This window comes from Streptopelia decaocto (assembly GCF_964273445.1).
Source record: "Streptopelia decaocto genome assembly, chromosome: 3".
In the NCBI taxonomy this organism is placed as follows: Eukaryota; Metazoa; Chordata; class Aves; order Columbiformes; family Columbidae; genus Streptopelia; species Streptopelia decaocto.
The window spans coordinates 46,015,201-46,033,865 of record NC_138656.1 but is presented as its reverse complement, the minus strand read 5'-3'; the positions used below and the strand labels follow the sequence as shown (position 1 = coordinate 46,033,865).

At 37.3% G+C, this 18,665-nt stretch overlaps 1 protein-coding gene across 2 annotated transcripts in view; it reads right to left on the bottom strand.

Annotated features, from left to right (window-relative positions):
* The window catches only part of THBS2 (thrombospondin 2), a 35,694-nt gene that overhangs the window by 12,691 nt on the left and 4,338 nt on the right, over positions 1 to 18,665 (bottom strand). For both annotated transcript variants that reach the window (XM_082047264.1, XM_082047263.1), the window contains exons 5-17: positions 13,976 to 14,172; positions 13,022 to 13,162; positions 12,680 to 12,776; positions 11,299 to 11,469; positions 10,568 to 10,744; positions 9,039 to 9,212; positions 8,466 to 8,593; positions 8,207 to 8,359; positions 6,930 to 7,148; positions 6,083 to 6,190; positions 4,190 to 4,349; positions 2,596 to 2,714; positions 1,742 to 1,976 (exon numbers count right to left, since the gene is read on the bottom strand). In XM_082047264.1, the coding sequence (XP_081903390.1) occupies positions 1,742 to 1,976; positions 2,596 to 2,714; positions 4,190 to 4,349; positions 6,083 to 6,190; positions 6,930 to 7,148; positions 8,207 to 8,359; positions 8,466 to 8,593; positions 9,039 to 9,212; positions 10,568 to 10,744; positions 11,299 to 11,469; positions 12,680 to 12,776; positions 13,022 to 13,162; positions 13,976 to 14,172 (2,079 nt within the window). The remainder of the gene's footprint in view (positions 1 to 1,741; positions 1,977 to 2,595; positions 2,715 to 4,189; positions 4,350 to 6,082; positions 6,191 to 6,929; positions 7,149 to 8,206; positions 8,360 to 8,465; positions 8,594 to 9,038; positions 9,213 to 10,567; positions 10,745 to 11,298; positions 11,470 to 12,679; positions 12,777 to 13,021; positions 13,163 to 13,975; positions 14,173 to 18,665) is intronic.

The following is an 18,665-nucleotide window of genomic DNA, read 5'->3' as shown; positions in this document are numbered from 1 at the left end:
TTGACCTCCTACTAGGTGCTTCACAGACAAATGGAAAGCTATATTACTATGCCAAATCAACACAGTATTATCCAACTATGAAGCTTTCAGAGAGAATGAGTTTTAGGCAACAGGAAATAAAAAAAAAAAAAAAAAAAGAAGGTAATTTAGTCATTTGAAAAAGCTGAAGCACCTAATGTCTCAAAGTCTTCCTGCAGGTCACATATGTGGTAAAATGGTCCCATTTTCCAACCTAGCTATCAGCCTTGGAGGACTCCAAATCCTGACCAGCTGTGTGCTCCTGCACCCGTTTGCCTTAGTGCTTATTGGAGAAAAGAGAATGAAATTCCAATTTTATTTCCTTCAGCAATATCAAAGAGGTAATTCTTGAGTCACAGGAGAATCTAATTATTCACTGAGAGTCCTGCTGACATTCATTTGGTACTGAGCTGCTGCTGACAACATTGATTCCCTGTCAAGAAAGTTATAAAGCATTTGTTTACCCAGCCACGTCCAAGAGCTCTCTCCAGGGCTTCATCTTTATATGCTATAGCTCACATCTTCAAGAGCGTGGGAGCATCTTTTGGCTTTATTTATTGCTTTGCCAAGATTTCTGTTGGACCTACCACTAATTACACTGATGAGCAGGCTCAACTGTTCAAATTTACATTTTTTGTGAATCCTTACTCAAAAACATAAATGTAGTTTCCCTTGCAAGATGCAGGTGACAGACAACTCTAGCAAACTATCCCAGTTTGGGGGGACCCTTATTCTGGAATATTTCTGAAATTAAGGGACTATTCCAGAGACTGGCAAGTACAAAGACACTTTGAATATGCAATTGGACTGAGGGGTTAAGTAATTTAAGACCTACCACTGACTACCAACCAGAAACTTCCTACTACCTGCAATTGTCTTACCAGGAAATCAATCGGGCCACAGGATTTTATCTTTCTAAACATATATAAAACTCAAACCAGAAATTGCTCACCTGCATTTATTGCAAGGGCCATTACTTATAGACATATTATGGCAGTTTTCAAAGGATCATAAGTGTTTTCTAAATTACATTTATGATCATGAAACTATCACTATTTCATTATTAAAATACTGCCAAACATACAGGAAGACTGTTTGAGAGTGATCAGCAACATTTTACCACAGAACTGGAGAAAAGAACAATTATATATTGACTTTTTAAACTCTGACATGTACCTCATCGAGACATATTTAAAGCTATTTAGAAAGCAAATTTGAGAAAGGCTGCTCAGAAATCTTTTTTACAAAAATAGCTAAAAACTAACAGTTTTAGACTTCAGGAGCCTGAAGAAATAGTCTGTTTTTCAAAATAAAACAGAGCAGCAAACCATATTTTTTCCATTTTAATTTTCAGAAGGTAACTTGTTTTGAAAGTAAAGCAGCTCTTTTTTCTTTTTTTGAAGACAATTGAAATTCAAGCTATTCAAAGTATTTTCCCAGATTTGTAATTTTTCTATTCAAAGTGAAAATCAGAAGTATAAATTTGTTAAAAGTGTTCTTCTATAAATAAACATGTGCATGTTTGAGACTCTTTCAAAGATGCTTTCTAATGCTCTAATCCTGGACCAAACTGGCCAGTTCAGTTCCACTGAAGTTCATGGTGTCTCAAATGTCAAAAGAAGCTCAGTTTGACATAAAGTCTTTCTTTTCGTCACACATAAAGACTCCAAGATTAGAATTGGATACCAAGGACTAAATTAAATTAATATGGCATTATTCTTACCATCAGAGTCCTCCTGCTCAGGGTTGTATCTGAGGCGACAATTGTCTCTGTCATCTGGGACACCATCATTGTCATCATCAGGATCACAGGCATCTCCTTTACCGTCTTTATCATGGTCAGCCTGATTAGCATTTGGGATGTAAGGGCAATTATCCTGATTGTTCTGGTGGCCATCTTCATCTATGTCCTCATTGTTGTCACACTGGTCACCAACAAGGTCATTGTCTGCATCAGTCTACCCCCCAAAAATTTAAAAAGTAAAGTTATTATTGTTACTTAACACAAAAGTATGGACAGCCTGGTACTTAATTTCTAAACATTTATCTTCAAGAAATTCTCTGGAGACAAGTGATAGCATGACGACAACGGTGCTTAAGGCAGAAATGTTATATCAAACTAGTATGGCTACTTATTCTCCTATCAGTGTGTAAGATCTGGTGCCCAAGACATTTCGAAGGCACGTCTTTGGCCACAATCTTCATTACACTCATTTCAGAGATCACAGGGGAGCATCAGTCTGGGCAGCACATTTTCTGATTGCTTCTGTATACTTGATATTACTTATCTGCACATGGACCAACAAACTCTGACATATCAAATGCAGCTCTGAGGCTGTACTCACTTGCCATGGGGCAAGAAAGCAGTTCACCAAAGGCTTGAAGATGGATTAAAGGTATCATCACTCTACTTCCCTTTCATTGGACACAGAGATCTGACAACTCAAGATGTGAAAATGAGTAATGCAGATCCACATCTGCAGTTCAACAGTAAACAGGAACTAAGGCCAATTCCTGTGTTCTTTTATCTACCCGTGTTCTGATGTTACTATTAAGGAAACTATCTCTAACATTTACCTGGTCTGGGTTATGCATCAATGGACAATTGTCACACTGATCACCAACTCCATCACCATCTGTATCACTCTGGTCTGTGTTATAGACGTAAGGACAATTATCTCGTTCATTAAAAATGTCTATGGGAGAAAAAAACAACACAAGATTGAAGAAACCATAATGATAAAACATCAAGCACAGACAGTCATAGACTGTAGGAGTCATCAGTAAAGAAGCAAGGCTCTTAAAGAGTTCATAGGTTTTCTGATTGCTACATTGTTACTAGAACATGAAATAATGAAAAGACTAAAATTAGAAAAAGCAATGATGGTATCAATTCCACTTTTCTTGCTATGATAAAGTCTTCCATATGTATTTTCCTAAGGAATTTAGCTAGAGTGAGAGCTGGTCATGTCTTAAGAATTTAGCCCTTTTACATAGAATAATAGATTAAGGGGTGGAGTATTTTTCTTTTTAGATAATTTGATTTGGATTTTCTTCCCACACTCTAAGATATGACATAGAACACACAACTATATCACAGTTTTGTACAGGAGAAGAGTTTTGTATAGAAACAACTGCATTAATGTTCAGTTGTCTTACCACTACATAATTTAATTTTACCCAAATATGTGCACCATTTATTGTACAGCATGCCAAATTTTCAAAATAAACAGTTCCTCCTTAGGAAACTTTATTATATAACAAACAATCTCTGAAAAAAATTATAATATGTTGAAAAGAAACAAAATCCAGACATGTTGGCATATCTGTCTGGAAATGATACAAGGACTCTTTCCTTCATTATATGATCCCTGGATATTCACATAATCTTTCAGCCAATAACATATTATACTTTTTTCTTCAAATGCAGAACTACCATGAGTACTACTAAGAACCTGATAATCAGAAGGATGAGAGGACTTCAAAATGTTCAGAAGTTCAAGTCAGATAATCATCCAAAAGTTTAAAATGCTACTTAAGAAAATACAAAACTAGATTTCTTCAACTTCTAGTACTTGTGGATCTCATAAATTTGAAATGCTACAGGGATGTGATTTTTTAAAGACATTTAAGTGCTTTTACCGCTCCTTAATTCTGATCAAATTTGGGTCATATAGGCATGTACTGGAAGATGAAATCAACACTTTTAATAATATTTTAAGACATAAAATATGTGTGTTTGGATTACTGTGGGCTTTCCCTTATGTTCATAGAAAAGCAGATTAATTTCCTACAGATGTTGTCTTAACTGCATGGATGTTCTGATGTTCTTTTCCCTCCCTAAAAAGGAAAAAAAAAAGTCAACAGAAGTGTTATATTAGACCCTGATTACTTTGGAACACAGATGAAGGAAAGATTTTTTTTTTTTGCTTTGTTTTTTTAAGTTTACACTGATAAAAAGTTGTTGTGCTTTATTCTTCAATATTGTAGGGATTTTATGCAACTATACTACACAGGAGTGATAAACGTCAGTCTTCTGTTTCTTGTCCTGACTTTTTGAGCTGCTAGACCCAATTTTATTCCACATGTAAAACAAGGTAGCCTGTCATACTGGACATAAAGCAAAGCGTATTTGTGGAACATCACTTAATTCTCAAAACTGAAAGCATACCATCGCCATCAATGTCCACAGCACATGAGTCACCCTCCCCATTATTATCTGTGTCAATCTGCGCAGGGTTGTGCACATAGGGGCAATTATCACAGCGATCACCAACTTCGTCCTTGTCATAATCAAATTGACGAGGGTTGAACAAAAGAGGGCAATTGTCCTAGTAAGAATAAATAGAAGATTTCAAGATACGAATCACAACTCATGTTTGCATACTATGAAGTGGTATCTTTTCTCATTCACCTCAGACAGAGGCCAAAAATAAAAATATTAATCCATTAGTTTTTCAATGGACAAGCTGTACATACACTGAAGATCTTGGTGGTAGCAGGTTGGCACCTGGAAAGCCTGGCTCATTGTGTGATTTTGTGGTTTTGTACAAGGCATGCATGAAAAATGTGCTCTGTATCTCACTAGGAGAGCAACATGCATTTTAAATTGGATCTGTACTCAGATATTTTAAGGTAAGCGTATCATTGGTACATGCATTTTTTTCAAAAAATCCAAATGTGTTGCACAATCAGGCCAACTTCAGCTGCATATTACATTTTTTTAAAAAAAACAGGAATTGTTACTCTGACTTTTTCAATCTAGTATCAATATTCTCACTTTTAAACCACATATTTTGATTTTTCAATTTAAACAAAGATTGACGATAATAAAACGCGAAAAGTTTCATAAAGAAATGTTAAAATGAAATACTCCTATTCACTGAAAATATTTTTTTCTCTGAGACAACTCCTCTTAGTGGAATTTGGAAAACTTAATTTCACTTTAGTCCCTAATTTGAAAGTCTGCCAAAACAAGAATTCTTATGTTTCACACATTCCCAAATCACACATGGACTTTTGCACAGGCATGAGGAAGCACTCAGTGTGGAAAGCAAAGAAGAACGACACCAAACCAAAGCAGTGGGAGTGAAGGATACATCAGCATCGTGGAATCTGAAGGGAGGTCATATGGAAAAAATCTCTGTGAACTACTTTTCTGCGGCTAAAACAAAACCCATTTACTGGGAAATTTTTAGCACATTTTAAATTTCTCAGAAATACACTTTATGTACCCAAAGACAAGATATGGAGGCAAGCCAAAATTTTATACTGATCATAAAACAACTTTTGGCTACAATTTTTCAAATATATGTACTAAATCATATTATTTTATCAAATGATTGTTTGGGGTTTTATATATTCCAAATAGAGGCTCCATGAACACAGTTCTAACCCAGCTTTAACCGTCTAAAGCTCTAGAGCATCCAGGCTCCCTCTGAAGGGAACAAGGAGGAGCAGTGAATTCCTAACATGAATTCATTTATCCTAAACATGTTCAGAAAAGGCAGGATGAAGCCCACTCTTGAGATGCCTCTGTCCCTTTGCTGAATGTACAGGGAGAAGAGATTTAGACTAACTGCCTAACTTTTGGCTCTGCAGGTAAATGAATCTCAGTCTTGTGGGGAGATCTGAAGGAGCAAAGCATGAACCAGGCAAGGTACTTTCCTCCTGTCATTTTCCCTTGATGCTGGCTGTGTGTTTATAGTTATAATTATTCACGATAACTTGTTTTCAACACACCTCAGATCTAATATTTACCAGCTTTTCAAATACAATGGACATATCATTCTTCCATTGTAAAATAAAAAGTCCAATACCATTTTCCATTAAACTGTTTTCATGCACACAACCGATGCCAGAACCGATTCAGAGAGCATAATTCAGCCCCAGATTCTCCTTTGACACCACACAGCTGTACTCTGCACCAGATATCATTCAAGGAAGGCAGAGCAAAATAACTCAGCTGAAGCTATGAACAATAAAGCTCTCATCTATTGTAATGTTTTTCCTTAAAAACAGATGTTTAGGTCAACTGTACTGAAAACACAGAAATGCATCTTACTTTATCATCTTCGACACCATCATTGTCATCATCCTCATCACAGGCATCTCCTTTGCCATCTTTATCAAAGTCTTCTTGGCCAGAGTTAGGCAGAAGGGGGCAGTTATCCTGGCCAAAATAAATCAATACATTATGTCTACATTATGTCAGAATGACTTGCTTGGGAAGAAGAGTAGATATGGTACACCAGAGACTATAAAGCAAGAACAATCAGTCACAAATTATTTTTTAAAGTGCCTGTTTGTTTGCTGCCAAAGATAGTAGTTCATTTGCTGCTTTCATATTGTAAAGTAAGTAAAATGCATCTGCAAATCATTCTGTTTCCCAGTTCTCCTTCCATTAAAGGGATGTTTCCAGTAAATTTGTGATGAAACTATCTAGCAGAGAACAAACACACCACACGCACACACGTGCAACCTTACATCAACTTTTTATAGACAACTCATGAAGTATGTTTGAATGTTACATATAAAATGACCAGGTTTGGTTGCCAGAAAAATAAAGATACAAACCAGAAGGTGGTCTTCAGAAATAGTTGTTCATATGGAAAGTTACTGGAATGATGTAGTACATAGCAATGAAGGGGAACAGTGCAAGAAAAGGTATTGAAAAATATGTCTTTATACCGTTCTGCAAAACAGTACCTTTGCACTCCCATGCTCCCTTGGCTTTGAAAATAAAACATATTTCACAGTGTCTGCTACAAAGTGAGCATGTTGCAACAGTCAAAGCTTAATGAAAGCAACCATCAGCTTGATGCTGAGAAGTGTTATTCACAACTACTTAGGAAAAAAGGAGAGAAAATTTGGTTATGTCATGGCATGTTTATCAACCTTTCTTTACTTACCTTCATGCAATGGTATGTTGCATTAGCAGCACAGACCAAGTTATTATTAGGCCAGCCATCCAAATCTGAATCTTCACCACAGATGCGGCCATCACCAGCATAACCTGTCCTACATTCACATTTGTACATCGGATCACTGAAATGGCCCAGATAGATACACTCTGCAGACTTATGGCAGCTGTGTGTCTTGTCCTTGCATGGATTCTCGGGTTCACAGACCTGTAACAGAGCGTACTTATTGAAACCTGATGATACTCACAGCCAGCTGTGTGTGCTTCAACTTTGTCAAAAACAGGACAACTAGTTAGATTCCTAAAGACAGGAACTTTGTTCTAATTGTGGTTAGTAAGTAGTACTGCTCTGTCAGTTCACAACTCCAGACAATGTGTACAATAAAAATAATTAAAATAAAGCACAGGAAAAATTGGAAATTATTCAAAAAAACAATTAAAGTGATTAACATTTTCAAAACTCTGCTTTCTTCCAGATGTCAGTAATTCCCAGAAGTTACCTGTAATAGAAAGTAGATTGTAGTCCCCTCTTTTCTTTAGTGTTCTGCCTGTCAGTATGCAAGGACTATCATATTTTCTTAAATCAAAGAGACCCTAATGAAATCCCAAGTTCCCTTCAAGTAAGTTTTTGTTCCCACTTTCTTACAACTTTGCTTATTTCCATTGACAGTATCTGAGGATCTTACACACAGGTTTTACATTTAGACTTCACATGTTGAGCTAACCACAGATTGATTCAACAGCAAAAAAGAGAAGGCATCCCATGATATCCATTTTAATGTTTTTGTCTTGTCTATCAAACCATAGTCTTCAATATCACTTCCAATTCCTTCTGTCCTTCAATGCTGATAAGTGTTGGTTGAATGGAATTTAGTGAGTGAGAACTTCAGACACATGTCTGATGACACCCACATTAACAGCATTATATCTATGGAGAGAACAATCTTGATTCCTCAGTTTCCAATCCCCGGATTAGGTATATTCACCTGAAGAAAGGAGTGCAAAGCAGAGGGATGCTTGCTCCCGGCATTTTACGTTCATTTGGTACAACAGGGCAGATGTCTAGAGAGAATAAAACCCTTAAAAAAAAAACAACCCCAAATTCAGCATCTGTTACTTGAACCAAAAATAGCCTGTAAAAGCAGTTATCTGTTTCTGATTATTTTTGTTTGGCACCCAGGTTTATCACATGGTTTCATTCACAGATATTTTCAGGTGAGAATTACTCCATTTCAAAGACACCAAATTCTCTTTGACATCACTTACTTGCTTCTCTGTCTTGGCAACTTCCAGCCCTACCCCATAGGGCTGACTTCCTTTATAGCGTGGAGGACATGGCAAGCAGTGGAAACCTGGATTTGTGTTGACACAGCGATGGACCTGATTCACCTTAAAGCAAACATCTGACACGGCTATACACTGCAGGAAAAGAATGAGAGAACAAACCAATTAGATGGCTGTTTAATTCCCAAATAATGAAAACTTCACAGTGATTTCTTAATGCTAATAGAAACAAAGTCAATACCTCATCAAGATCCTCACAGATGGTACCATTGCCAAGGTAACCTGCTGGGCATGGCCCACATGACCAAGACCCGTCTGGGTAACTGTTGCATTCTGCTCCAGGAAAGCAAGGATTTGACAAACATCCATCTGGCAAAGACACATAAGAGTGTAAATCAAGTTAGGAGCATAAAAGGCATGTAAAACTTCATTTAAGAAATGTGTATTCTTTGTTCATTAGCTTAAATAACATCTGATGCAACAGACTCTTATAAAAAGCCTTAGAATTAGGGTTATTAAAGGTATTTAATATCCTATTGATTCAATATGAAAGTATTAGAGATTTATGCATCCAGTTGTATAAATGACAGCAGATTGAAGCCCTGTTCAAAAAACACATTCTTATTCAGAAGTCAGTATTAAGAATATATATAAAATCCCACTGATCTAAACAGCACCCAAAATAGTTAAATTTATATTCCTGAAACAGAGGTATAATTAGTAGATTTCCATAGTGTCAAATCATAATTATCCATTAAAGAAATAACAGCAATAATAATTACTCAGAGTGAATAAAGAATGACTAAATACCAACCAATTGGGCAATCCTTCTTATTGCACATATCATGTTGCTTGGTATCTCCCACACATGGCTTTCCTCCATACTGTGGCTCTGGACTGTTACAGAGGCGAGATCTCTCACGAATTCCTCCTCCACAGGTAACAGTGCAGGCAGACCATGGAGACCAAGGACCCCACTGGCCATTCACTAGGTTATGCAGAAGAGAGGAGAAGAGCATCACAAGCAATTTACTAGAGACATCTGGTGCCAATGACAACAATCCTTTCTTCAGATCCTAGACTGGGGACAGTTTCTCACTACACACGCAGGAAGAAAGATGCTGGCAAAGCCTTACACTGAGATAGCAATGTTTCAGAAACAAACAAACAAATAAAAAATACCCAACTGCTTTATAGGCATTTTTTGTTCAATAATTTAAAATAACATGCTGTGCCCACTGGCATGGTGTATTTCCATTTAAGCTGCTTGATCAGAACAAGTACTGTGCCTTCAAAGCTCCCTACTAAGCTTTAATTTTGTACAGAAAGCAGGCTGTGACCACAGGATACAAGCATCTGCTGAGCCAAACCTGAGCTCTGTGGGTTTTTTTTATGGCAACAGTATGCTCAGTAAGGTTGCAGTTATTGTTCTGGTTTTGTAATCCACTCATCAGTTTATCTTCAATAGTATTGCTTGACTCAGTATAAATAACTTATTGCAATGATTCTTCTGCACATTTTATATTGGTAAGACCCAACCCTACTGATCCTGTTGTCGTCAACCCTGAATTTTCCTGAAATACAAACATATTTGAACCAAACTCTGTGTTTGTTCTTGGTACTGAAAAAAAAAAGCAACATAAGGGCAATGGTATGTGCCCTTCAATAAATAACTTTTGCACTAAGTTTGCATGCACAGGTAGATCAAAAAATAGCTTAAATGCTTAGAGCTGTTAAATTACTATTAGTTTAGAAGCTTGACATCAGTTTCAAGCTCATATCCTACAAGCAGAAAAGAGAGGCTGAAGAGAAGAGGGAATGAAGAAAGATATACAAAGGGAAAAAAGTGAGGAAAAATTATAGGAAAGTGAAAGTGAGTGGAATAAAAGGTGTCTAAATAGGTTAAAAAGTGTAAGTGTGGAAGAAAGAATTATAATAACAATTAAATGTGTTGAATATGTGTATGCATGTACACGTATGCACACTTTCAAAGAAACCTGGGTATTGGGAGACTGTATGTCTATTCCTAACATGTACAGTACCAGCTTCCTTTTAGATAGAAAATGTTTATATTTTTGATATGCAGAAATATATTACTAAGCTATCACATGAAAATTTCTCAAATTTTTAATGTTTAAAGCCAAATCATAACTTGGAAGGCTTACAAAACCTCTGACTGCATCATTGTCTTCATTTTAAAAGCACCCTTGTGTATTGTTTCACCCCTAAGCTACAAATTATATTTTTCATCATAGAAACTCACTGTAATTTAGATCTGATTAAAGAGAAGAAATTCAGCTGGAGTATTATTGTGTCACCTTGGATTCAGGACCACAGACATACCTGGACATGGAACCTTCTCACACTTCTCCGTTTCACGCCCATTTCCTACGCAGTTTTTCCCACCCATCTGTGGGACAGGGGAATTGCAGAGGCGGATGCGGGTGATATTTCCTACTCCACAGGTGACTGAACAGGAAGACCAGGGAGACCAGTGACTCCAGCCACCATCTTGACGTACTGTCAGAGAAAAGAGCAAAATTCAAGGAAATAGCCCACCTGCAGCAGTAATACAAACTCATTTGTGAAGTTAAACTTATAGTAAGCCTCTCCTACACCTGATGAATGTCCTATCTCTTTCCTACCACTGTCACTTACAAAGCCCAGCGTGTCAGCTCAGGCACTCAAGTACAGCTTTCTTAAGAATCTGAGTGACCAACACATGGCTAACATGGATGTTAGATATTTTACTTAAAAATAAACTGTCCCAATGAAATGGACACTTGTTTAAAATGCACATTTGGACATCTTGCATCTTCAACAATAGCCATAGCTACTATAGGAGCCTGGACACAGCAGCTACCTGCAACAGTATTAACTACAGAATGTCAGGAAAAGGATAAATATTTGAAAGGGGGAAATGACAAAGAATCTAATGATAGCTACTTTGATTATGCATATATGAGTGTTCAAATACATACTGTCCTGACTAGCAGGCATTTATAGGAAATCCAGCTTGTTTTCACTTAGATGTCCAAAGAAGCTTTTAAAAATGGAGAATTTTTATTACTTACTGCGATGGTCACATTTCTTAAAGCTGCACATCCTTGTCTGGATGTGTGGGCCTGTACAAGCACTCCTGGTGACATCACACGACCTTCCTCGCATCTGAGTCCCAGAACCACAGGTAACTGAGCATTTTGTCCAGTCTGACCATGGTGACCAGCCTTCCTCACTGTCATCAGCTGCAGAACAAAAGGTAAGAAAAACTGTTGAGCATTTAAAGTTGCTCTGCTATCCTATTGAGAAGATTTTCACCTTTTTGTTGTTGTTTTTCTATAGAACATGTACTTTGTCCTTGAGATCTCTTTTTTTCTAATTTTGCTTTCCCAAGCTGCCACTGAACTTAGGGAATTATGGTTTAATGTAATTAGAGGTTAGCCCAGACAACAATACTGAAACGTCATGAACTTGTATGCAGTGTATGCATGAAGCACCGACTGTCAGAGGAAGAACATCTTATCTCTAGAATGGACTGAGTCAAAAACTCGAGTTCCAATTGCCTTTGATTTCAGAATATGATTCAGTACGATGAGATGTGGCCCCACCTCTGAATACAACATAAGGGTGAACATGATCAAGAGCACACTGTAAGAATATGCACTATGCTTTGAATAGGCAAAAAAAAAAACCCTCTGAGTATATTCCAATGCATTTTTATTTAGAATATCTAAGCAACTATTTTCTTCTGTAACAGACCTCTCTGTTACAGACTGAAATGTACTGGATCCACACTGAAGTCACTTAATCAGTAAAATTATTTAAACTATTGTCACCCCAAAGTCTAGTTCACAGCCTGCAATGTTGCCTTAAATGTGGAACAGATTGTCAAGATTCGTAAGTAAAGCATTACACCAAAAGAGGATACATGACAGAGAAAATATAAAACAAAGTAGCAGAATAACAGTAACAGAGAGAACACTGCTTGCACTCTTACTAAATATTGCATCAAACTGCAAGAAACTTTTGATCTGGAACATAAACATCCTCCACAAGGAGAAAAGAAGACATCCTAACCCATGTTAGTCTGTTTTAACCAGGCAGTATGAAGAAGAAACAATAGTGTACAGTACTATAGCAAACCAATAAAAATCAGAATGTTCAGCCTTGGAAAACATCACTGGGGAAGAGCATGCATTTAAACTTTAGTGTCCAACTTGGGCAGGCCAGTTATCAGCTCATTTCTAAGTAACCAATATAATCACTGTAGAGAGACCAACTCCTCCAGAAAGTAACTTCAAGCAGCCAAACCACTTCATATGACCTTTGTGCATATATAAGTTTTTTATTTGATCTTACCTGCCTTGACCTCTTACTTGTTTTGACCTTTCCAACACAGTAGTAGTGATTTTTAATATTGCCAAAGAGTATCTTTCTCTGTGGCTAAATACTCACAGTGAGAGCAGACTGGACAGCATTCACCTTCAACAAAAGATGGATTGGCACAGGAGACTGCTGGGCAGGTGATTTGATGGCACACAATTTTAGAACCCTACAGGCAAAGAAATCAACTTACTGACATGCTCACATACAGAGGCAAATAAAGGTGGGCATCTGTGGAAGTTTCACGTGTAGAAATTCTTTGATTTGTTCTGTCATGGACATGGGGGCTACTTTTTATAAATATCAGTAAGTCTAGGCCAAGCTCTGAGTAAATGTGACCTGACCTGGAGAGTTGAGCTGGGTTAAACACACTATCCAATTTTACAGTGAAGAAGAATGTTCCCAAAACCTTACCTGGCAGGTACATTTGGTGCAGCTATCTACAATCCAGCTTTCGCTATCTGCAAAGACACGGCCATCCTGCCAGCAAACTGACTGGTTCTTCAGTGTTTTGTTGGGCCCAATCAATTCCCACATAATTTGGTTCTCTTCAGACTAGATGATGAAGTAAATAAAAACGAATTGTGTACTTGGTAAGCAAACCATTTTACATAAACAAAATTGAGACTCTACTGGATTTAATTCTTTCATTAAAAAAAAAAGAAGTATATTTTTCATATTTATGTACATAAAGAAGATGATCTCAGGTACCACAATACTGCATAGCAATTCTTCAGATAATAGTGCAAACACAGTCGCACAATACTAAGGAAAACCTGTTCTTAGCATTTTTTCTTTCTTCTAGTACAGCTCATCTTTAGATGGGAAGATTTTAGTCCTGAGGCATATGACATAGTAATAAACTTCCTTCAGGAAAAATTAATTGATTCAGAATAAGAAGAGAGGCAGACTGCAGTAAAATGTCACCATCATACTTCAACTATGAAAATCCCATACATTCACTTACAGTTTAGGTACCTTGTGTAGCCACTTGCTAATGTATTCATAAAAGGTATAAGCATGATACCAACACCTAAAGAGTACACAGGCAGGGTTGGGTTTGTTAGCTTTCAATTTCCAAACCCACAGTAACCTTTAGGAGGATTGATTTCCCCCATGTATGAGTGCATGTGTGTGTGCTCTTTTAAACCCAGTCTGTGTAAACAAAGACTTCATTAAAGTGTTATACTCAAAAACTACCTAACTAGTCACATTGAAAATATAAGTCATCTCTACATTATGCAGATATAATCAGGTACACAAATGTACATACAGAAAACTCTATTAAGTGTCTCTGGTATAAAACAAACAAGGAAAGGGCACTGAACAGCAGACCTCTCTCAGTTCTTCAGACTTACATGTACCTACCACTTTTTGGAGGTTATCAGCCAAGTTGTTCACCACAATACGCAGGCCGGTGAGCTCTGTGAACATTGTTCCCAGCTCTTCACAGGAGCGGTCACAGAACTCAGCCTTCTTCTCTGGTTTCTCACCCACGTACTCAGTTGTAACAGCAGGGCTCAAGTGAAGGATTTCAGTGCTCTCATTGATGGTGTTCACTTCAGCTGGTAGCAAGAGAAGGAAAGAGAAGAGCAGCATATACAAAGTTCTTCCACAGATTACAGATTCCTGATGAAATCACAGATTGGCACCCATGGATAGGGTTTAAACTCATCTATTTTGGCACAACTTCATGCTAGATTACACCCATGAGTAAAATAGAGAGGTTACATGTCATCTGGTTCCAATTACAGGCTTTCCCTTTTCAAAATTAAGAGCCAAGATGCATCTCAGATAGCCCTCACTTTAAAACATTGTTGGCACTGAAAAACTTTAATTTATGAAGGCATAACAAAAGGACAGAGTGTCAAAAAAGCAAACCCCTTTTATTCACACAGAGCCATGAAAGGTTTCAGACTTTTTCATGAGCTATCACATTTTCTTGATGTAGAGCAAAAGGCAGGAAAAAGAGCTTCCTTGCAGAAAAACATTTTCCCTGTTCTGCCCATAAATTCCATGGTTACTTGGATCAAATTTTGACCATCATGCCACTTATACCAGGCGCTAGGCTACTCTGTGTTGCACTGCCTGGTGTTAAACTCAGAGGAGCTGTTATAATAATAGTTTAATTCTGAAGTGAAATGGAGGAGAAGGTAAGATCAGCTTTGTCACTCTAAACACTCTAAACCAGCTTTGCTTTGTCACTTGAAACACTCCTCCATGAAGCAGATTGTAATCAAAACAGAACTTGCATGCATTATAAAGTGAGAACTGGACAGGTTCTAATATCAATTTAAAAGACTTCCCTGTCTATAGCAAATTCTTGAAAAATAATGTAACACAAAGCATCAGTAGTAATTAATGAAAAAAGAACATAGCTAAATAAAACAGTCTGTGTTCTGTTAGGCATTTAAATCCCCACTTGGTTAATATCTTGTGGATTCCATGAAAACTTTCTCTAAGGACTCCATGGTACACTCAAATTTGGTAGCAGCTGTACAGAAATCCAATGTGCCCTGTTTCTCAGTAAGGACTTGTTTATCAGATTTGGTAATGTTGTAATAATCTAAGCTTACCGAACTGAAAGGAGAAGCAAAGGATATAGCCATTTTAGAAGAAGAAATCAGCACAGGAATGTGTGCTATAAAACATACGCTTCAAAACACCCCAACACTGTTCAGTGCTGACAAGTCACAGAAGGTGGAAATATTTCAAAAACTTTGAGGGTTTGATTTGATGCTTGACTACACAATATAAAGTGTTTTATTTAAATGTACAAGCAGTGAAAATGTAAGCAAAATATTCTTCATTCATTTAGAAGGCTAAAAATAAAAGAACAAAGAAAAAACCCATAAGATTACATTAAGTAAATCCTTCTCAACCATGTTTAAAATGACTGGCTTGATGTGCTTTTAAATTAGCTATGAACTATCTGCCACCAGCCAAGGTCTACAAAAAATTGTTCACTGTATTCCAGAGTTGAAGTAATTGTCCAGCTTCACTTACAGGATGGGAGAAAACTGATATACCCCATAGCAGATCAAAACTCTCTGTGTCATAACTGTTTACTTCAGCTGCTTTTTTGATTCCCTGGAAAGAATGAATTTTTCCTACCGCATTGAAACACTAGGTTTCTCAGATTCCCCCATAGCACTTCTGAGGTCATTAATTTCATATTTTTCTAGCCAACATGGAGTGTGCCTTGACCGGAACATTCTGAGGACATTAATAAAGCTGCAGTCTCAGCAGGAAACATAAACCAAAACTATGTTAGAAGAACTAAATCCACACTTCCTACTGGTACTTGGCAGTGACTGAAAGAAGATGCCTGGGGATCACTGGGAAATCAGTTCTCTGGTGCTGGCTTCCTGCTAATTTCCTAAGGACCACATGATTATCTTTAAAATGAGAAGCCAGAAGAGCAGAATGTGCATTCTTTCACGTATGTAAATGTCATTCTGTTGATCTAGCTGAAAAAATGATTTTATTGATGTGCCTATTTAGATGTGGTTTTGTGATCTCTCTCACCTAGTGCTAAATCCTGCCTAAAGTATTTGCAGCCACCACACTACTGAGATACTTTCCTACCCTCAACCTAACAGCAATCCCAAGCTACCATTTCACCATACCTCACATTCTCATACTAGGAGTAAAGATACAGTAGGAAAACACAGTCCTGTCTCCGAAAAAGCAGCAGGTTTTTTGTGTCCTCAGAGGTGAGGGCACTTATCTGGTTACATCTGCCATGTTATTATGGGACACCAACACATAAATAGGGCACCTTAGTGCCTGTACCTCAGCTCAACGAGTGGGCCATCAAAATAGGAAAATATGTACCTTGCGGTAAGTAACATATCACCCATGGCTTTTCAACTGTGGTAATTAAGCTGGATAGACAGTGCTAGGAAATCAGCCATGCATGTAACAGGCCTCCCAAGTAATTTTGATGGCCTCAAGCCACAGAGTGCTGCTAGCCATCTTCTGTTGCTGCACAAGTAATTTCCACTTTGTAGTGTTCTCTTGGTGCTACAAAGTAAAAGTAAAGATACTGTGACTTGAACTAAATACTAAATTGAACTGTGAATTGAACTAAATACTAGTTGCTACATACTTCCCGGGAAGGATAAAACTACAAAAAACAACAAAACATCTGTATAATCTGTATAGTTTATTGGACCTGAAGATTTGTGATGTGATGTGATAAAAAATATATTAAGAAAATATTATCTGTTGGTTATAGCTGCAATAGCTGAAGAGTATAGGAATTCCTCCTAAGGTATGTATCAGCATGCAGAACTCTGCTATCCCTCTAGGCTCCCATTGGCTGCCTCTTCATAGTAGAAGTACAAGTAGAAGCACATTTTTACTTGGTGATATTTCAAAACATTTGGCCACACAATTTGCCACTGTGGTAATCAATCAATGACAGTGTAAAAGATATGTAGACACTGTCTTTCATTGGTTTTGCTGGTTCAATCCCTCTACACTCAGGGATCCCATCCCCTTGGCTGAGACTTTTTCCACCTCTGACTCCTGAAAGTGCCCTCAAGATTCTACTTCAGCTTCTGGGAATTTTGTTTCCACTGGTAAATGAACCAACATAGCTGAACTCCATCCTTTTTGAAACTAGCCTTCTCTTTTATTCAGTTTACAAATATGTGTTTTTATTTTCCCACAGCAGTTCTACTCAACAGTTTTCTTCCACTAACAAAGTTGAACACTAGTAATCAGTACTTCTGAGTAGTTTCTCCACAGTTTCTGAGTACAGAAGACAGCTTGGCTGGGAGAGATAACAACCAACAAATGAGGGCTTGTCTTCTTGCCTTTGCCATCTAAGATCACTTTCATTCTAGCCTATGTGACTCATTTGTAACACGTTGTCACACCTGTGTCTGAGGTCTTGCACCTGGGCACACCTCTGGAACATATGAAACAACCAATCTTTTATTAAGATGTAAAAGCAGACTAGCAAGCTCAGTTAATTTTTTGTGCATATACATATCTAAGCATTCCTATACAGATATCTATATAAATTTATATAAACACATGTATATATCTTATAGAGACTTTTTGTTACAAAATCTCAACATTCTGGCTCCCTTTGAAGAAGTCAAAACCCACCACTGCTTAACTTCTAGATTTTGCATAAACAAGGCAAAATGATGAGTACAGTTCAATTAACTGATTTGCTCTATGACATACATTTTAGCAAACTGACAGAAATAATGGAATTTCAGATGGCAGGAGTTTAAAATAAAATCCTGAAGTCCTGACTGCCTTGTGCACACACTACATTCCTCTGACAGACTCAGTTGTCTCTGATTCTTGACTGAGCTCTTGCCAGTTACAAAAACTGGAAAGTAAAATACTCGGCATCTCCCATGAGCTCAAGTACAAAACCTTAGTGCATACTTGACAAATGTTCATAACTCTTTCATGACAAATCCAATATACCCCCACACATAGAGGGCTTCCCTCCTAGTGAGGTCAGCATGAAGTGGACTAACAAGAACATGTCAGCCTGTCACATACATGCCTTCCATCCCTCTTCATTTTTTTTCTTGTTTTCTTTAAGTTGTTTTGGTTAACAATGCTTTGGTATTAAAACTCAAAGCCTCTTTCAGTCAACAAACTTAGTGCAGAGCAATTCAGTGTCTTTAAGACTTGCAGACTTATTCATGGGCCCATTGAGAGACAGGAGCAAAATTCAGAAGCAACTTTACCAGTCTTGTGCTCAGACAATCATGGACATCTCATGGAATAATACAGATATTGTCATACATAACACATTTTTCCTTCTATTTATATTAATTTCTTGCTTGATAGCTTTTCTCCCAACTTAAAAACAGGCTCAGAGTTATCAACCTAAGCAATAAGAACTAAAATAGTAGGCTAGAGAGTAGAAATGATATCTCAAGATAGCTAAAAATATGTTCCTATTACCACAAAAAAACCCACAAAACAACTCATTTTCTTTTTTATTTTGAAAGGCTCTGTTGCATGATTTTAAGATAATACGTCAGCATTGACATTTCTCATTTTCAGAGTCAAGTGAATG